Below are 17,596 nucleotides of genomic sequence, written 5' to 3'. Positions count from 1 at the left end.
GGGTGCTGCTTGTCCCTCAAAAGCTTGGATCTCAACCTCAACCAATTCTCCATATCTGGCCTGAAGGAAGCAGCGAGGACAGTGGCGAGGATGCCCTTCTTGCACAAGTTGCTGTATCCAAACCCCCTGGAGGACTACCAGACGGGCCTTCCTGAGCGGGCCTCTCGTGCTCACCTCATTAGCTGGCCTCTGTACAGGTCCATAGACGACAGCATCACCAGAAGCTGCCTCAACAAAGTGCTGCAAGACTGTGGACGCTCAGACATTTTGCTGACCAGTAACTATCTTGTTTTTTTCCAGTGTAAATAGCTAGCTAGCTATATAGGCTTCACATTTCTGTGCACTCTTGCAAGTCGTATTACTCATTTAGCACGCTGCTTTTGACGTGAAAAGTGCTTTTGGACTGGACTGTGTCCATGTTGGACCACAATGTGATAGTAGAAGCATAACCGATGACAGAAAGCAAGGATGGAAAGTTACGTGCTTGTTGCGTCTCATCGGACAAGCTGCTGCAAGTGGATGAATAAAGTCTATGGAATACCTGGCATACAAATATCGTAGCATTCATTCCATCTTCCTCCAACTAAAACGGACGCTGACCAAATCAGTTGCAAAAACTGAAAATTGCTAACACAAAATCCGTTTTTATAGTGCTGCAATTTAAGTTTGGAATGCCGTGAACAATTCAGAATACATTTAAGGTTACTTTAATGTCATTCTTGACATGATTGTTCCCAAAGACACCATATGACAGCGAGACAACACACTGTCACCAACTTCCTATTTTGCCATGACTTATTTCTTGAATTCAATCGTATTCTTAACCTCCATAACCCAAAATGGAGCCACAGGTTTCAAATGCCAGCATTTTGACCAAGAGGGTGAAAAACACTGAATTTGATTAGCAACTACTCTAAAAATGTTAACACAAAACATATTTTTATAGCTTTACATGCATAAAACAAGTTAATTGCGTAGAAAGGACGACTTACACAGGAAACTGAATATTTAACATAGCCTTCACTGATTTACTCCCAAAGACACAATGTGGCAGCGAGATCAACCACCACCACTTTCACCAAAGTGCCCTTAAATGTTCATTTATCCCTGTATTTGGAATTTCTTACTGCATTTAAAACTATAATTGTAGTACTATAAAAAGATGTTTTGTGTTGACATTTTTGGCTTTACATTATTTCTGATGGGAAAATATAATTTGTTTCACAGTATCTTAAATATCTTAAATTTAATTAACTTTTTTGTGTCCGTCCAGCCATTGGGACAAATTTAATTAACTTTTTGTAATCACATCGACAAAGCGCAAATCAATGAGCAGTGAAGAGTATGCAGTGCCATCTAGCGGTCAACATTTAACTGACCTGTCTTAGGTGTTGGTAGTAAAGGTACGTATGGAAGTAATGGCACCGCATTTGGATGTTTTTCCACATGTCAGCAAATGCAGACACAGTGATTTATTATCGACGTGGTGCACATTAGACATGGTGCATGTGTAACTGAAAGCTGACTGTATTCATTACACAAACTGAGATCTTGACATACCTGCCGGGTTGTGTGGCATTTTCTCGCCGTTTGCACTTGTTTCACCTCTGCTTCCAATAGCGGCAAATAAACAAGTCTCTAATGTGTCTGTTCGAAGAATAGCTCCGCTGATGTCTCCCAAAAGAGTGAGGCTAAACTTGGCATGATTGATAGCTTTGTGAACATCAAGTTCACGTCCTCACTTGTTCCACCTACGACCTCTTGCATAGACTTATGTACACAAGACTGGAGACGTACGTGTTCCGATTTAATAAATCATCCGATTTATAGGAATGTTAGTAAGGAGATTGTAGTGCTACTGTTATAAATGTATTTCATCTAAACGGTGTTGAAAAGAGGAGTTATGAATGAGTCAATTAACAGATTGTCCTATCTGTGTGGGCGGATCTAGGGCCGTTGGTTCGCGCGCATATGTTTTACGTCACAAGAATGCGACAGTGTAAAAGTGTAAACAAGTCTGCATCTTCCTCAGTGTGTCTTAACCTGTGGCGCGTTAATGTTAAAGTTCTATCATCGTCATTTTATTTTCTTTTTCGAGTATATTTTCTACCACGATTATCCGAGCCTCTTATTAGTCGCGCTGTCCTGTGTTAATTGTTAGTTATGACTGCAGTCCGCTATTAAACCAGAACAAGAAAAAGTAATTGTTTGCCGTTTATAGCCATTATGGTGCTTTCCTTGCTGAGCCTGTGCGCCAAGGAGGTGGTGAGCGACCACAGCTCGTCGCCCCTGTGGCTCCGGTGGGTCCCCCGGGAGCTGTACGGACCGCTGCTGGAGGCATCCTTCGCGGGGTGCAGACCCCTGGCTGTGAGCGAGTTGGTGCATAAATGGCCCGAACGCAGACTGCGCGTCGGCGGGCAGAGGAAACGAGGACAGCCGCCTCCGAGTCGCCTCTGCGTTCAAGCTCTTCTGCTTGCAGTTGTCAGAGGACTTTCCGATCAAAGGTTAGTTGCCAGTAGGATCCATTAAAAGTGGACATTGTACGATCATAATCCACATTTCATGTGCTTTTGGTTTTCTTGCTTGCATCTAGATGCGCACTACGTGTTCTGGACTTGTGCGGGCTGCAAGTAGAAGAGGGTCCAATGGTGGACTCCATGGGGGGTTGGTCCCTGACTGTTGCGCTATGCACTATGATTGTTCAGGCCAGTGCTGGGGCACACAGGAGAGATGGGGAGAGGAAGAGGTTCTCTGCTCTCCACAGAGACAAGAACGTGAAAAGAGAGAGGGGACAACAGAAGAAGGCCAGGGAAGCATGTGATGATAATGAGGTGGTTATGAGCTGCATAGACGGGGGACCATCCAGGGAGGTTCTGGAGGAAGACTACATGGTGCAGGGCGTGAGGAGGAGGATGGAGATGGAGAGAACATTGATAGATGAACCAAGCAGCATAACGTACAGAGAGGAGAATGACATTTGTGTGCAACTGCAGGTCAGAGCAGATATTTTTGTCAATGCTCGTTCTTGGGAACGTGTGTGCGTGGCCCTGAGTACCCCGGGACCCCTCAAGCTGCAGTGCAGGTACCTCAGAGTGGAGGAGATTTCTGTGTCCAGCATCAGGACTCTGCTAGACCTCCTTCCTCATGAGGGTCTGCTGGGCATCGATGTGCGCTACAGCAACCTGGGTGTGACGGGCCTGGCTCAGCTTCTGCCTATGCTTGCCGCCTTCCCCGATTTGAAGTCCCTACGTCTGCACTACTGCAATCTGGACCTGCGTCGGGACCAGCCAGGTCAACAGGAGGCACTCGGAGATCTCTCTCAGGGTTTGGCACAACTGCAGCAATTGCGACGTCTCAGCCTGACGGCGCTGCGCTTACCTGGTCAACTTCGTGTGCTGCTCAGGTAGGAACAACACACCGGTATATGTCGCTATGACAATATGCTAATACTCCTCTTGCTATAGTTCACTGCCGCAACCTCTGGAGGTGCTGGAGCTGCCCTATCTGAGCCTGAGCCCAGCCGACCTGGCCTACCTGTCCTGCAGCCATCACGCATCCTCTATACAGCAGCTGGACCTGAGTGAGAACCGTCTGGATGTAAACACGCTGCCCTCTGTACGTCGCCTCCTTTCCCAGGCGTCGGGCACATTGTGCCACCTCTCTCTGAGCGGCTGCGGCCTGAATGACGACCTACTGGGCTTGCTTCTGCCTTCGCTGGGGTGCTGCTTGTCCCTCAAAAGCCTGGCTCTCGCTCTCAACCCGCTCTCCATGGCTGGCCTGCAGGAAGCGGTGAGGACAGCGGCGAGGATGCCTTCCCTGCGCCAGCTGCTGTACCCAAACCCCCTGGAGGACTACCAGCCGGGCCTTCCTGAGCGGCCCTCGAGTGCTCAGCTCCTGGACTGGCCTCTGGACGAGTCCACTGACATCAGCATCACCAGCAGCCGCCTCAACAAAGTGCTGCAAGACTGTGGACGTGCAGACATTTTGCTGACCTGTGACCTCCTCAACTATGACAAAGACTTGGTGGATTAGAGCGTTGGCCATGAACACTTCCAACATCATATTTGTGTGCAATGTATTCATACTTTTTCCACTCTAAATCCAAATTGTTTTTCACTTGTCACACAATAAAAAGGCTGTAATTAAACTCTCAGGAATCCTTTTTATAACAGTTTGCAACAAAAGTCAAACAAATGAAGCTCCTTTCATAGTCTAGACTAAAAGTTAGCATAGCAGTAGAGTACAGTAGCAGCTTGCGTTTGTGTGCTGTGTCAGCACTTTTTTTTTCTTTTTTAACACCTCCCATTGGAATCCCGACACTTTGTTTCCACGTGTGGCGGAAAGAGAAGCTAAAAGTGTCACAAGCGGGAAGACTGGTGCGTATCCCACCTTTGGAGGTGTCAGTTTGACCCCGTCTCGGGGGTGTGTGTAGTACTACACGTAACAATGACATTTCCAAGGCGTGTCTGGGTAAGGGACGTTGGAGAAGATGCATTTAAAGACATCCTCATGACAACAATTTGAACAAAGTACCCATGATACTTTAACATAGTAAATATTTATTTTCATTGAATAAAATGTGATACTGAAACATATGTTTCATATGTTTGTACAAGTGGAAAAAGTAGAAATATTTACATCAATAAAAGAGAGTGAGATCTTTGGTCCCGTTCGTGTAATGATGGTAATGATGTGATAAAACAGAACTAGTCCAGTCATAAAAGTGCTGTTTAAATAAAGGAGTAACATCGATGATATCAATGTGCAAAGGTTCAGAGAGCTTGGCTGATTCTCTCCAGTGTTTCGTCTTCTTCATAACTTGGTAGACTAAAGTCGTGTGTGAAATAGTGCATCTCTATTTTGCCAGAATGCTGGGCCGTCGCTATTCCCGAATACGCGTTCTGTTGTCCCGGATCTCCGAACGCAGCCATGGCCGTCAGCCTGATGGAAGAGAAGTCAACAACACATGAACGCAACACGGAACTATCAAACTCTTTACCTATCCATGTGCTCTGTGACCAGAGGTCCCGAGTCCTTCTTCAGCAGGTCCCACACGTGAAGGTTGGAAGCGGCGTCCACCACGCAGAAGACGGCGGGTCTGGTCTGGCTCCACTGCAGCGAGACCACCGATTCCCCGGCCGTGCTGTCGGTCCACTCGGCCACTGGCTTGTCACAGCTGACCTGGTGCAGTCGGACGCTTCCATCCCCGCAGCCCACCTGGCAGCCGGACAGTAAGTGGTCTTCATCAAGGTCATTGTGTCAATATGTGATTCTGTCATGCTCACCAAGAACAAACACGGCCTGAAAGGAGAAAAGTGGATGGCGCTGACATCAACAAGTCGCGCCCCAAAGTCCTGAGAGCTGTAGAACTTGGGTGGGGCCTTCAAACCCTGAGTGGTCCCATGGCGGACCAGACCCTGTGAGACGTAAAGACAACATGAAGACATTCCACATTTGCGTCTGAGGAGAGCACATGCTCACCATGCTGGTGCCGATGAAGAAATGGCTGCAGTCAGTGGGGAGGAATTTCAAAGCCAGCGTCTGCAGTGGCACACTTTTGTCTGCAAGCCACGGCCAGGCCCTGCCAGGCAGTGCAGGTCAAAGGTGAAAAGATTCCCGTCCATAAACAACCCGCTCCACTCGTACACGGATATGTTTCCATCAAACAAGATGGTCTGCTTGAGCGGAGCAGCTGTAGGACGCTTTATTTTAAGATGCTGACAAAGCGTAGCATAGCTTAGCATAGCTTACCCCTCACTCATCACGCACGACGAGCTGTGCAGAAGCTTCACTTTGCCACCTGGCCTCAAGCCTGCAGCAGATGGAAGCACATTCTCATGCACGTGTACTTGCATGCACTGTATTATACTTTTGTAATGCAGTACACTGGACTTGAAAATATCAGAAATTCAGTAGTAGCAGTACTTTTTGTGTTGTTTCATGAGCCAATGACTGCATGAAGTACTATAATGCAGTTTTACAAGTACTATAAAATGCATGGTTGCGGATGTTTATGGAAAAAGAGGAAGAGTTCTTGCCTAGATCAGTCTGACTGCCCGCCTCATTGGCTTTTGGGAGTTGCAGCACCACCTAAAGGCCAGATAGGGTACACCCAGTCAGGCTCTCCTTTGAGGAGGACAAAGTCAAACATGGACGCTGACCTACCCAAATATTCAAAAGGCCGCTCTCATCCAGGGAAGCCAGCTGGAAGGATAATCCCAACAACTCTGTTTTGTGAAAGAGAAGCGTTAGGACCGTGTGAGGACACCACAAGTCCATGTACAGCATGCCCCACCTTCCTCGGATGCCAGAAGGGGGACCTCTGACCCCGGCCTTCCCGGCACACTGGCGGGAACAACCTCCACGGACGTCACGGATGAGAAATGGGCTGCGGACAGCGCGTCTTTAGACGACAGGGAGACACTGAGTGATTGCTGCTCTTATGTAACACAGTCATCAAAGTTGCCACATGCTTACATAACATAACATCCTCCAGTCACAACATTAGGAACACAGACTTTCCAACATTCTGACCTTCTCAAGCAGCCAGTAGATTGTGCTGGTGTAATGTTCAAAGGGGCTTCAGTCATGCTCCTACATACCAGTAGAGAAGGTAGGTCGTCTGAAGGTCCACTCGTCCTCACCGACCTTCAGGCGCTCGTGATCCCCGTCAGGCTCCCTGAGGTCCCACAACCCCACTGACCCGATGGATGTGCCCGCGAACACCAACGTGGACTTTCCCGGGCTGAAACAGCAGCACGTCACCTGAGAGAGAACACGGACAGAAGCTCACGCCAGGGGCTTCACCACACCTCGACTGGAAGGGATCACCTCAGACTCCACCAGAAGGATCTTCTGAGGTCTGGAGGGCTCCCATATCCTCCAGATGCAGATGATGCTGCAGTGGTCCAGTTGCACCACGGCGCCGGGAGACAATGCGGGCTGGTGGACAGACAGCAGCGTGTGTCTCTGCACGGGAGAGAAGTGCAGCACGCTGATGGTGCGTCCTGCAGGACAAAACATTGAAGGACGTTTTAAGGTGGTCCCTCAGGCAGAAGCTCCACACAGTCCAAGAGTACCGTCAAGAAAAGGCAGCTTAGTGTTGAGCTGCACACTTCCATCACTGAAAGACAGCGTGTCCGTTTGCGTGCTCCTCCCTTTAAAGGAAGTCTTCTGGGCGTGATCCTCCTCCAGCAGGACCACCATCACCTGTCAAAAACCCACAACAGAGCTTAGTCCCGCTCACAGGCATTGTGTCCACAGCTTCTCCAAAAAGTCCACCTGGGAAGCAGAGCGCAGGAAGGTGGCCAGTCGTCTTGAATCCAAGTTCACCCCGCTCATGTCTTGTGTGTCATGTGACCCGGATGGATCTGTCGCAGAAGCAAAATGAAGAAATGAACATCCACAGAGGAGATGAAAGACAGGAGGTGTCCATCTTTGTTCCTACCGCCACAGGCGCCGCAGTGCTCTGCAGGATGCTGTGTCCACTTCTCACTGATGTCTATCTCCTCTGTTTGGACATCCCGGTCCACATTGTCCTCGTTACACTGTACGTAAGCCTGGCGAGGGATAAGACATAGTAAAAATTGGACATGCTTTTCATTCATTGTCTCCAATTCAGGACACAAACCGACCTGCTTTGTGTTGGCGGCTCCAAAGTTCCTAATATACATGTCATATTCACTGACTGGAGGCAGGTCCAAGAGGGACATTGTGGTGGACAAATCCAGATCGATGAGACGAAGAAGCTCTGCACTACGCTTCCTGTCATCACACACATATTGAGAAGACCTTCAAGATAGCACCAGCATGATCATTTCAAGCAAGCATGGCCTACTTTTGTTTGCTGGACACTTTCTTGATGACTTCTCGCTGCCTCGCAGCCACAAAGTCCATGAACTTCCCACGTTGGGAGCTTCTACCGGGCTTCTGGGCAGGGCTCTTTACTGATAATGCAAGCATTATGATAATTGTTATTTCATTTGTTGTACACATACATCAATGCAGGAACTCTACCTTCAGGCATCTTCTCCTCTTCTTCTCTGCTAAGAGAAGAAAGAGATGCTCTGACTCTTTGGTTCTCTTCACCCATGGCTCTCTGGATGGCTTTCACCTCCTCTTCCTCTTCCTTGCCATCCTTGTCTTTCTCATCCAGTTCCTCAAAATCCTCCTCATAATCCTGCCAGATAAGACATCACCATGTAAGAATCATGGCCGCCCCAGCACAGTGAGCACACAGCCAACATTCTTACCGCTGTCTTGTCAAGCATGCAAAGAAAAGAATAAAACATGAATGGAATGAAGGATGCAGCCATGATAACAATAGCACATGCTTACACACACACACGCACACACACGTATATAAATATAAAATAAATAACATGTGCATATATGTTATCTTTGTACACATTTTAGCATAATACCTCAAAGTCATCTTCATACTGCTGCAAAGACTCATCAATGGCAACCTGCAAAAATAACACAACACACATGGACTATAATAGATATACAGATAATAGATGAGGCACAAAGGGTCATCAGGCTAGCAGGAAGGTTTGTAGGGGGAGGAGTGAAGCGTGTGTCATTGGGTCAATCAATTACTATGTTTTATGCAACAAACCATAATCATCATTCATTCATTCATTCATTTTCTACCGCTTATCCTCACGAGGGTCGCAGGGGGTGCTGGAGCCTATCCCAGCTGTCTTCGGGCGAGAGGTGGGGTACACCCTGGACTGGTGGCCAGCCAATCACAGGGCACATATAGACACACAACCATTCACACTCACATTCATACCTATGGACAATTTGGAGTCGCCAATTAACCTAGCATGTTTTTGGAATGTGGGAGGAAACCGGAGTACCCGGAGAAAACCCACGCATGCACGAGAGAACACGCAAACGCCACACAGGGTGGAAATGAACTCGGGTCTCCGAGCTGTGAGGCCAGCGCGCTAACCACTCGACCGCTGTGCAGCCACAATGTGTGGGTGAATACAATTATTACTGAAGGTCATTACATTTCCTTAACAATGCATGAAATCATGACGTCAGCATGTCTAAAGTTCTCCTCCCATTCCATGTGGAAGTGGTAGGTTTTTGGCTTCTTAAGTTTAGAAGAAATACATTCGAGGATAACTAGGTTAGCTTGTTAGTGGCTGTCTTGGGTTCCTGCAGGATAAAGGCTGGGTTATACTTCCCACACGAACAAGCGCAGAGGAAAAGATACGCACAAAAATCCACTTGAGAGACTTGTGTGTGAATTTATACTGTGGCGTCTCATTTGCCTCTTTTTTGATATATAGTGGACCAAACAACTAACAGTATGTGTTCGGTTCGTATGGATTCAGTCCGTCTGGGGCATAACTAATTACTTGATTAATCAAAACAACAGGTGTTAGATTAACTAAGATTTCAGACATCAACCAATCAGCGGATGGAAAAATGCTGTAGTTGTGAGGTGAATCTGAGATCTGAATCGGTAAAAAGACAGCATCACTGTTACTCGTGTACATGCGGTGTGGGCCTGCGCTACTCATTCTGAAGGCTCTCAGAAAAATGATATGGCAACACCCACAACTGAAACCTGATTGGACCAAAAAAATGTAACATACAAGTGGATGTACTGGCAGCAGTGCAGCTAAGAAACACGCTATGAAATGGAGGTTAGTGACTGGCAACTGACAATTTGAGTTGTAAATGAAGGTCAGTGTTTCTGATGATGTTTAGGCCAGCAGTGAAGGCCTTGCTGGCACTGCCTGCACACCACTTGTACGGCTTACATACAGTATGCATACAGCCTTAAGTAAAATATGATGTAAGGTAATGTAAAAACATTAACATATATCAGCAATAAAATGGGAGTGGTCTTACTGGTTGTTCTGCGTCTCCTGCTTCTTGAGCTGCCACGTCCCCTGAATGCATCACGTGCTCCTGGATCAATAATACACATTAGAAAATCATATCTATGTATCAGTTCATCATGTCCATCTAACCTCAGCTTTTTTTACACTTCTTCTCTCTTGGCTGGGACTTTGTTTGTCCTGATGTCCGTCTCTGGGATGTGTCTCCGAGTCTTCTCGGTGTCTCCTCTCTCTGCGCCTGTCCCTTTCTGCATGCTCCTCATCGCCACGCCGATGCCTGAGCGCTTCGGCTCCTTCCTCCAAGTCCCGTCTCCGTCGTTCATCCTGTTGGATGGAAAGGAGTCAATGTAAGACAAAGACAGCTAAAACGTCCATCGAGAATGCTTACGTGATGTCTTCTGTCTTTGTGTCTCGTCTCTCGCTCTTCTTTATGCTTTCGCTGTTGCTCTTAGGAAGTAAACAAATGAAAAATGGAGAGCGAGACATTGTTAGGGAAATGCTGCCCTTGTGATGATGCGGCAAAGTTTACCTCTTTCCACTCTTGAATGCTTCCTGTCTTCTTGTCTCTCTCGTCTGTCTCGGTCGTCCCTCCTCCGTTCCAAGTCTACGTCTCCTTCCCTCTTCTCTCTCTCATCATGTGTCCTTCTGTCCCTCTCAGTCCTGCGTTCCCTGTCTCGTTCTTCCCGCCGTCTTTCCTTGTCTTCCCTCCTCCTTTCCAAGTCCATGTCTCCTTCCCTGTGCTCTCTCTCGTGTGTCCGTCTGTCCCGCTCAATCCTGCGTTCCCTGTCTCGTTCTTCCCGCCGTCTTTCCTTGTCTTCCCTCCTCCGCTCCAAGTCTATGTCTCCTTCCCTGTCCTCTCTCTCCTCATGTGTCCTTCTGTCCCGTTCTTCACGGCGTCTTTCCTTGTCTTCCCTCCTCCGCTCCATGTCTATGTCTCCTTCCTTGTGCTCTCTCTCGTGTGTCCTTCTGTCCCGCTCAGTCCTGCGTTCCCTGTCTCGTTCTTCCCGTCGTCTTTCCTTGTCTTCCCTCCGCTCCAAGTCTATGTCTCCTTCCCTGTCCTCTGTCTCCTCATGTGTCCTTCTGTCCCGTTCTTCACGGCGTCTTTCCTTGTCTTCCCTCCTCCGTTCCAAGTCCATGTCTCCTTCCCTGTGCTCTCTCTCCTCATGTGTCCTTCTGTCCTGCCCAGTCCTGCGTTCCCTGTCTCGTTCTTCTCGCCGTCTTTCCCTGTCTTCCCTTCTCCTATGCCTGTCCTCTTCGTCGCGTCCATCCCTCAGTCTGTCCTTGTCGTGCCTCATTTGATCCTTCCTCTTGTCTCTGTCCTCTCTGGAGTCATGTCCATGTCTGCCCTGCCTGTCTCGTTCCCTCCGTCTTTCCCTATCTTCTTTTCTGTCCCAATTCCTTGCGTCACGTCTGTCCCCATGTCTGTCTGTGGATTCCCAGTCCGGGTCCCGGTGACGTCTCTCGGTGGAGTCCCCACCACGGTGCTTCCTGTCGTGTTCGTCCTTCTTCCTGGATAGATGTCTTTTCAACTCCGCTGCAGTCCATGTGTCTTCCATGCTTATTCTCTAAATAAACCACGAAAAGACACACTAGAGAACATTATGTCCATATTGTAGGCAAAAAGAACCACACTGATCGGGTAACGTCAATTTCTTTCAATATCGACGCTCAGAACTCTTCCAACAAGTATAATATTCCCAAAATATAGCACACGTCAGATAACAAACGACAGACCAGAACAATAAAGTGCCTACCTTCTCATTATGCATGTTCCCCTCCGTGGTGGGCAATTATCTGCAGCAGTAATAAACATTAGCATCGCTTAAATGTTTGCTAGGACGCCGCCATGACGAGCCAGCGCTTTTCATTTTCTGCGCATGCGTAGTTGTCGGAAACTAAGGAGAACGCGTCACTTTTCACTTGACAACAGGAGTGTTAATCGATAGCAGAGCACACGCTTTCATCCGTGGAAAATATTTGCTTGTAAAACTAATTTAATTATTGCTGCTACGTTCTTTTTGTTTTTTTTATATGTGTGTAGAGGTACTTTCATTCTTTTAAGTGTGGATGCTCACATGTTGCTTTAAATAATTGTCTGGGCTGAAAAAAAAACATACGCATTTGTTTCTTATTCCCTTTGTCTGAAAGTCTTTCCACCATCAAATTTCTACAAAAAAAAGCAGTTTTCAACTTTATTTGCCTATATTTTTAGACCCTTCCAGGCATATTTAAGGCCGTGTTGGGAGTGAACAATGGTGACTCAAGAGAGAAGGGGTGATGTAATCTACTAATTACAAAATGTTGATTAAAAAAAATCAGAGCAGAATGTCAATGTCAAGTTAGCAGTATGGGTGTACCCTGTCTCTACAAATGCTACACAAATGGCCCCCGGGCCACACTGGATTAAAAACATACACACTAGTAAATTCCTTGAGATTTGAGTGACACCTGCCTCCGCCTTCCAGATGCATGATGGGCCATGAAACGTACAAAGCCAGTGTGGTTTTAATTCAGTTTATTATCAATGTGAATGTTGACACAAAATAGACTGCATTCTTGTTGTAGATGATAACATATTTACTTTGCAGTGATCTGTAAACAACTACTTCATGTACTGTCCACTACTTCTATTAACTATAGTAGCTGATGATGAGTTCATCTATTGTCCACTACTTGTACTAGCTAGTATCTGATAATAGCAGAGATGGATACTTCACTTGAGTCACAGTAACACAGCATTGTAATATAGTAGTATTGGAATACAATACACTGTATTCTGACCACAATCAACAAGAATGTTTATCCTACATGATGACAAAGTACTACGGGGGGAAACAAGAATAAAGTATTACAAGAATAAAGTGTTACATTTAACTGAGGTCAGAATTCAACTTTACTCTTCTAAAATGATTTTTTTTTCTCATTTCTTTTTACAATTGCATGATGAAATATTTCTTCTGAATCATTAGTATAGAATGTGTACATGAAGTGAAGTTAAGAGTTAAATAATACTTTTTATCTTTACAATTTGACCTCATGGAGTGGTGGTGCATTCAAAGACTACTCAGTACATTAGATCACCTTTACACATTCATGACAATATAGCATATATAGCTTTACATATCATAATATATATATCATTGATATAAATAGAGAGAGCGGTGATGGGGGGCGTCAAGAGGATGGCGCGGTGGTGGTGTGGTGGGCCACCTTCACTGAGGAAGCGCTTTGAGGATGGCGTTCACCTCCTCAGCCACGGCTGTCAGCGCAAACTCAAACTGCTCCTGCAGGACGAGGATGAGGAAGGGGGAGAGGAAGAAGAGGTGAGACGTTTGAAGCTTTGATTGACAGCTGCTGTTAAATGACGAAACCGCTCTTTGCAGTGGGAATGATGCTTGAACCTATGAGTTGACTTGATGTGTTTATATTCCTGTGGTTGTCCACAGGCTGGGGGGTTACGAAAGACTATGCAGTGTGCAGTACTCATCTACACCACCAGGGGGAGAGCAAGCTCTGGCCAGCATGCAAAGCTTAATAACCAATACGGTAGCCTGATAAAGTCCATGATACAGTTGTCCCTTTTATTTTCTCTGAATATGTCTACTATATTGGGTAATATGAGTATGAAGGTGGCTATAGGGGTGTTATTTCATGTCTAGAGGGCTCTTATAATGTTAAAAAGTAAGCATTAAATTAAGCATTCCATGCATAAAAATGTCTGAATTAAATAAACGTGAAGTCATTACATTAATGAGAAAATAGCCACCACAGGAAGTACTGTACAGAACAGGCAAAAACAGGAAATGCTCGGCTGTGAATCTATGATTATTATTATTATTATCTATTTGCTGTCATTACATCTACTATATTGGGTAATATGAGTGTAAAGGTGACTATAGGGTTGTTATTTCATGTCCGGGGGGCTCTAATAATGTTAAAGATGTTGTTAAAGACGTTAAAGATTTTAATGTATTCTTTTTAAGACATAAAAATAGCTAAATGAAGTAAAAGGAAATGTCAGTAACATTACATTGATGAAACAATAGCCACTGCAGGAAGTAAAACAGGAAATACAAACACGTGAGTCTATGTTAAAGTATGTTTTATTTTCTCTTATTATGTCTAATATATCGGGTAATACAAGTGTAAAGGTGAATATAGGGGTGCTATTTTACATCTATAGTGCTCTATTAATGTTAAAACCATATTTAGAAGGTTGTAAACATGTTTTCTATGCTCCAACTACAAAAATATATTTATCAATAAGGAATCCTATTTTGCAGAAATTGATGATCCGGTCTGGAGACAATTAACGTGTTACATGAGAAATTACACAACAAAATTATGAAAAATAAATGAATATTTTTAGTTTTAAAATATATTTAGTATCAGGAGTGTAACATATACTGCATATAACATCACACAACCATCATTGGGCTTGAAATAGCTTCTTCTGGGTTAAAGTTTATGGATGAAAGTAGTTTTCTTTCATCTCGGGGGGTTGTGATGCCCCCGCCTCTCCTCCCCCAGTCGGCCTACCTTTGTGTGGACCATGCTGGCTCTCTGGTCTCTCAAGTGCTCCAGGGTAGCGGCAATATCAATCTCTTTAGCACCTGCAACACAGCAACATTGGAGCGGCTTCAAAGCGCCGCACTAATCCACCTCACATCTGTCAATCTCACCCACCCCCCCCGAATTATTCCATTGAGCCTCGAAAGCCTTGGACGGGGGCCACAGACCGTCTGGATCAAACATGCAGGCGGAGATTGTTGAGTTTGGAGGCAAAGCGTTCAACATTTCACCTTCATTTTGGAGTCCAAGTAAGAAAGGGATTGCAGCTGGCTTGCAAGCACTTGAGCTTCCAAACCAGACTTTCCTGACATTCCGCAGCCCGGTAAAGAAAAGCTTTGGAGGGCAGATTACGTCCTTTTTGGCAAAAGCTTGAAAAGAGAGCGCGGTGGCTTTCATGCCATTTTTTTTTCACGACTCTTTGACCGCTCCTCCTAACCTACTCTAACGAGCAGGACACAGGACAAAGAGGTCAAAGGTCAGAGGGCAGGCTAAGCTTAAAAAAGGACGCTTGGTGACCTTTGGTGGCCGCCCAGCGTGCAGGCATCGACTGAGGTACTCACAGTGGACTGTTAACGGTGTCTGTAAATAGCAATAAAGAACATTTCATGTAAGTTTGACAGTTGGGGAATTCACTGAGGGATGGAGGGGAGCAGGGGAAGCTACGCTACACCTCTGTTTTGATTTATTTCCCAATTATTTGGGTAGAACAACACAAGAAAGTCAAGTAGAAAAATGTGAATTTTTGTCAATAGATGGCATGAATGAGCTGAACATTTTGATGTTGAACGAGAAATGGAGAAGTAAAGGAGTAAATGACAATAAAATAATGAACTGTAAGTAATGTGTAAAATCTGTAATAGTAAGAAGCAGCAGGATAAATGAGCAGTAATGTTGATTCAAGTTTTTATTTTCCCGCTCCTGTCTTTGTCCCTTAGAGGCCTCAGAAAAGTAACCAATGAGATGCTTTAGTGTTGCTGTGGCAACGCAAGCAGGAAAGCGTGAAAGGGAAGCCGCTGAGCGTTACCTTTGGCCATCCGATTGAGGACCATGTCAATCAGAATGTACGTCCCGCTCCTGCCAGCTCCATCGCTGCAGACACAGACACAAACACAGACGGATCGTTAAGCTAATTGCTCATTTACATCGGCAGGAAGACACACGGCGACGTACCGCAGAGCAAAACATTGATCAGCCTTGGTGTAGAATATGTGGTGACGCGATGCATGTGATTGGACCATGTGTGGTCCTGAGACGGGCTTCACAGGCCCGGCGGGGACAAAGGCTTTTAAAAGCATGCACCTCGGGAGCACAGGAGAGCTGGGGGCGGCTTTTTGGAGGACCTTGCTTTTCCATTACTCCACAGATAGTCTCTGAAAAGCCTCCCTTTGTGCCCGGCGGCCATTCAACGGCGCTGCATGTTAATTGCAAACAAGTCTCTAATAAAGGCAAGGAGAGCGGCCACAGCTTCATTAATCCACCGCGAGACGCTCGGGCCACGCATGACTTAACACCGTGTGCCTATTAAAAGTGCTGTTTACCATAAACCAATCTAAACCAACTTAATGCTATCGTCCATCAGGACACAAGACCTCATTTAGTCAGGATGGGGGTGTCCAAACTTTTCCAGCAAAAATGATAAAGGATGGGGACCTATTTTCATAAAAATAAACAAAAAAGTCTGAAAATATTATGTATTTAAATATGACACTTTGTTTGACAGTCCTTGAACACACCATAGGTGCCGTCAGATTCCATTTGTTCATGTATCATCTTACATTATCATTAGTGGTGAGTACCTACGTATACATTTTAGACTTGAAATGTATTTAGTAAGTGTCTGAATCATATTGAAGAGAATCTAATAATTACAATAGTCCATTTTATTGTAAATGGTGATCCAAAATCTAAAGAGAACATCAACATCAAGTTGGCAGGAGTTTTTGGAAATGGGCGAGTCAGCCATGGGTCAAAAACAGACATTTTTATGGGTTATTTATGGTTATTGTGGTTTTATAGTATTCATTTTGTTATAGGTGACAACGTACATTTGAGTGATACCTAATAATTAGGACTGTTAAATGATTAATTAAGTAATTCAATCCCAACAACATATTTACCCAGCTCTTACGCTTTTTTGGATTTCACTTCAGAGCAATTTTAAGCCGTAAAAGCGGCCACAAGATGGCAGAAGTGCATTAGAAAGACAGGAAGGAGGAAGTGAGAGAACGCATTGTAGGGAAATTTTGACAGATGCACGTGCATGCACACATGTACTGTACTGTAATGTAATGTAATGTAATGTAGCCTCCATGGGGTACAAGGCAGTGCCTTGTTGTGCCAGTCCCAAGCCTGGATAAATACCAGTTGTGTCAGTAAAGGGATCTGACATAAAAGTTGTGTCAAACCACAACAATGCAAATCAAAAACACGACTTCTAAAAGAAGAAACACGAGCTTGCACACTTTGTTCAGTTCGAAAAGTGAAAATAGTGTGGTGTTATATTTGGAAATAAATTGTTATTTTGATGTAAAAAAAAAGCAAACAAACATTTTTGTGTTGTTTATGCTATTTGAACTGTCACAAAAACACAAAATATTTATAAAAAAATACAAAAAATACAAAGTGAAAGTTATGCTTGAAATGTATCTTTTCACAAAAATCTGTTTATTGATGAAAGACAGGAGTCTGATCTTTAGGGGGTTCCAAAGATCAGTCAAAATAATCTACAATGCCTCTACTGAAGAGGTTGTCTTGTAAAAAATGGGATTGAATGAGTAAATTAATCATGATTAATCATCATTTTCAACTATGTCATTTTGGGTAATATGAGTGTAAAGGTGACTATAGGGTTGTTATTTCATGTCTGGAGGGCTCTAATATTGTAAAAAACTACATTACAAAAACTACACTACATTTGGAAGATTTGAATGTATTCTTTTTAAGACTTAAATTACCCAATACAAGCATGTGAGTCTATGTTAGAGTATGTTTTATTTTCTCTTATTATGTCTACTATATCGTGTAATACAAGTGTAAAGGTGACTATAGGGGTGCTATTTTACATCTATAGTGCTCTATTAATGTTAAAACCATATTTAGAAAGTTGTAAACAAGTTTTGTATGCTCCAACTACAAAACTATCCCATTTATCAATAAGGAAT

The 17,596-nt window shown here is 44.8% G+C and overlaps 4 protein-coding genes across 6 annotated transcripts in view; 1 reads left to right on the top strand and 3 right to left on the bottom strand.

Annotated features, from left to right (window-relative positions):
* Nucleotides 1-1,980, bottom strand: part of malrd1 (MAM and LDL receptor class A domain containing 1) — a 28,797-nt gene extending 26,817 nt beyond the window's left edge. Inside the window, exon 1 of the mRNA XM_058060278.1 lies at nucleotides 1,561-1,980. The gene's annotated coding sequence lies outside the window, so the exon portion shown is untranslated. The remainder of the gene's footprint in view (nucleotides 1-1,560) is intronic.
* On the top strand, nucleotides 1,356-4,152 carry si:ch73-174h16.4 (leucine-rich repeat-containing protein 14). Of its 2 annotated transcripts, XM_058060283.1 has the most exons (4): nucleotides 1,356-1,403; nucleotides 2,222-2,504; nucleotides 2,594-3,403; nucleotides 3,465-4,152. In XM_058060283.1, exons 2-4 carry the CDS (start codon nucleotides 2,227-2,229, stop codon nucleotides 4,030-4,032), a joined length of 1,656 nt encoding a protein of 551 aa, XP_057916266.1. In that variant the 5' UTR covers nucleotides 1,356-1,403; nucleotides 2,222-2,226; the 3' UTR covers nucleotides 4,033-4,152. The 2 variants fall into 2 exon arrangements, with proteins under 2 accessions (XP_057916266.1, XP_057916265.1); XM_058060282.1 differs by lacking the exon at nucleotides 1,356-1,403 and having other exon boundaries at nucleotides 1,430-2,504.
* Nucleotides 4,153-4,524: 372 nt separating this feature from the next.
* On the bottom strand, nucleotides 4,525-11,764 carry dync2i1 (dynein 2 intermediate chain 1). Of its 2 annotated transcripts, none has more exons than XM_058060281.1 (22): nucleotides 11,618-11,739; nucleotides 10,393-11,452; nucleotides 10,252-10,310; nucleotides 9,996-10,187; nucleotides 9,874-9,933; nucleotides 8,424-8,468; nucleotides 8,017-8,179; nucleotides 7,838-7,946; nucleotides 7,635-7,764; nucleotides 7,448-7,559; nucleotides 7,282-7,370; nucleotides 7,080-7,209; nucleotides 6,832-7,007; nucleotides 6,603-6,765; nucleotides 6,296-6,403; nucleotides 6,166-6,227; nucleotides 6,039-6,090; nucleotides 5,752-5,812; nucleotides 5,482-5,581; nucleotides 5,286-5,417; nucleotides 5,000-5,217; nucleotides 4,525-4,941 (listed from the first exon to the last, which is right to left on the bottom strand). In XM_058060281.1, exons 2-22 carry the CDS (start codon nucleotides 11,417-11,419, stop codon nucleotides 4,773-4,775), a joined length of 3,357 nt encoding a protein of 1,118 aa, XP_057916264.1. In that variant the 5' UTR covers nucleotides 11,420-11,452; nucleotides 11,618-11,739; the 3' UTR covers nucleotides 4,525-4,772. The 2 variants fall into 2 exon arrangements, with proteins under 2 accessions (XP_057916264.1, XP_057916263.1); XM_058060280.1 differs by having other exon boundaries at nucleotides 4,526-4,941; nucleotides 10,393-11,428; nucleotides 11,618-11,764.
* Nucleotides 11,765-12,363: 599 nt separating this feature from the next.
* Nucleotides 12,364-17,596, bottom strand: part of ptprn2 (protein tyrosine phosphatase receptor type N2) — an 85,212-nt gene continuing 79,979 nt past the window's right edge. The window contains exons 20-22 of the mRNA XM_058059919.1: nucleotides 15,460-15,524; nucleotides 14,403-14,476; nucleotides 12,364-13,147 (exon numbers count right to left, since the gene is read on the bottom strand). Of these exons, the coding sequence (XP_057915902.1) occupies nucleotides 13,076-13,147; nucleotides 14,403-14,476; nucleotides 15,460-15,524 (211 nt within the window). The 3' untranslated portion in view covers nucleotides 12,364-13,075. The remainder of the gene's footprint in view (nucleotides 13,148-14,402; nucleotides 14,477-15,459; nucleotides 15,525-17,596) is intronic.

Source organism: Doryrhamphus excisus, chromosome 21 (genome assembly GCF_030265055.1).
Source record: "Doryrhamphus excisus isolate RoL2022-K1 chromosome 21, RoL_Dexc_1.0, whole genome shotgun sequence".
Lineage (NCBI taxonomy): Eukaryota > Metazoa > Chordata > Actinopteri > Syngnathiformes > Syngnathidae > Doryrhamphus > Doryrhamphus excisus.
This window is presented reverse-complemented; position numbering and strand designations above follow the sequence as displayed.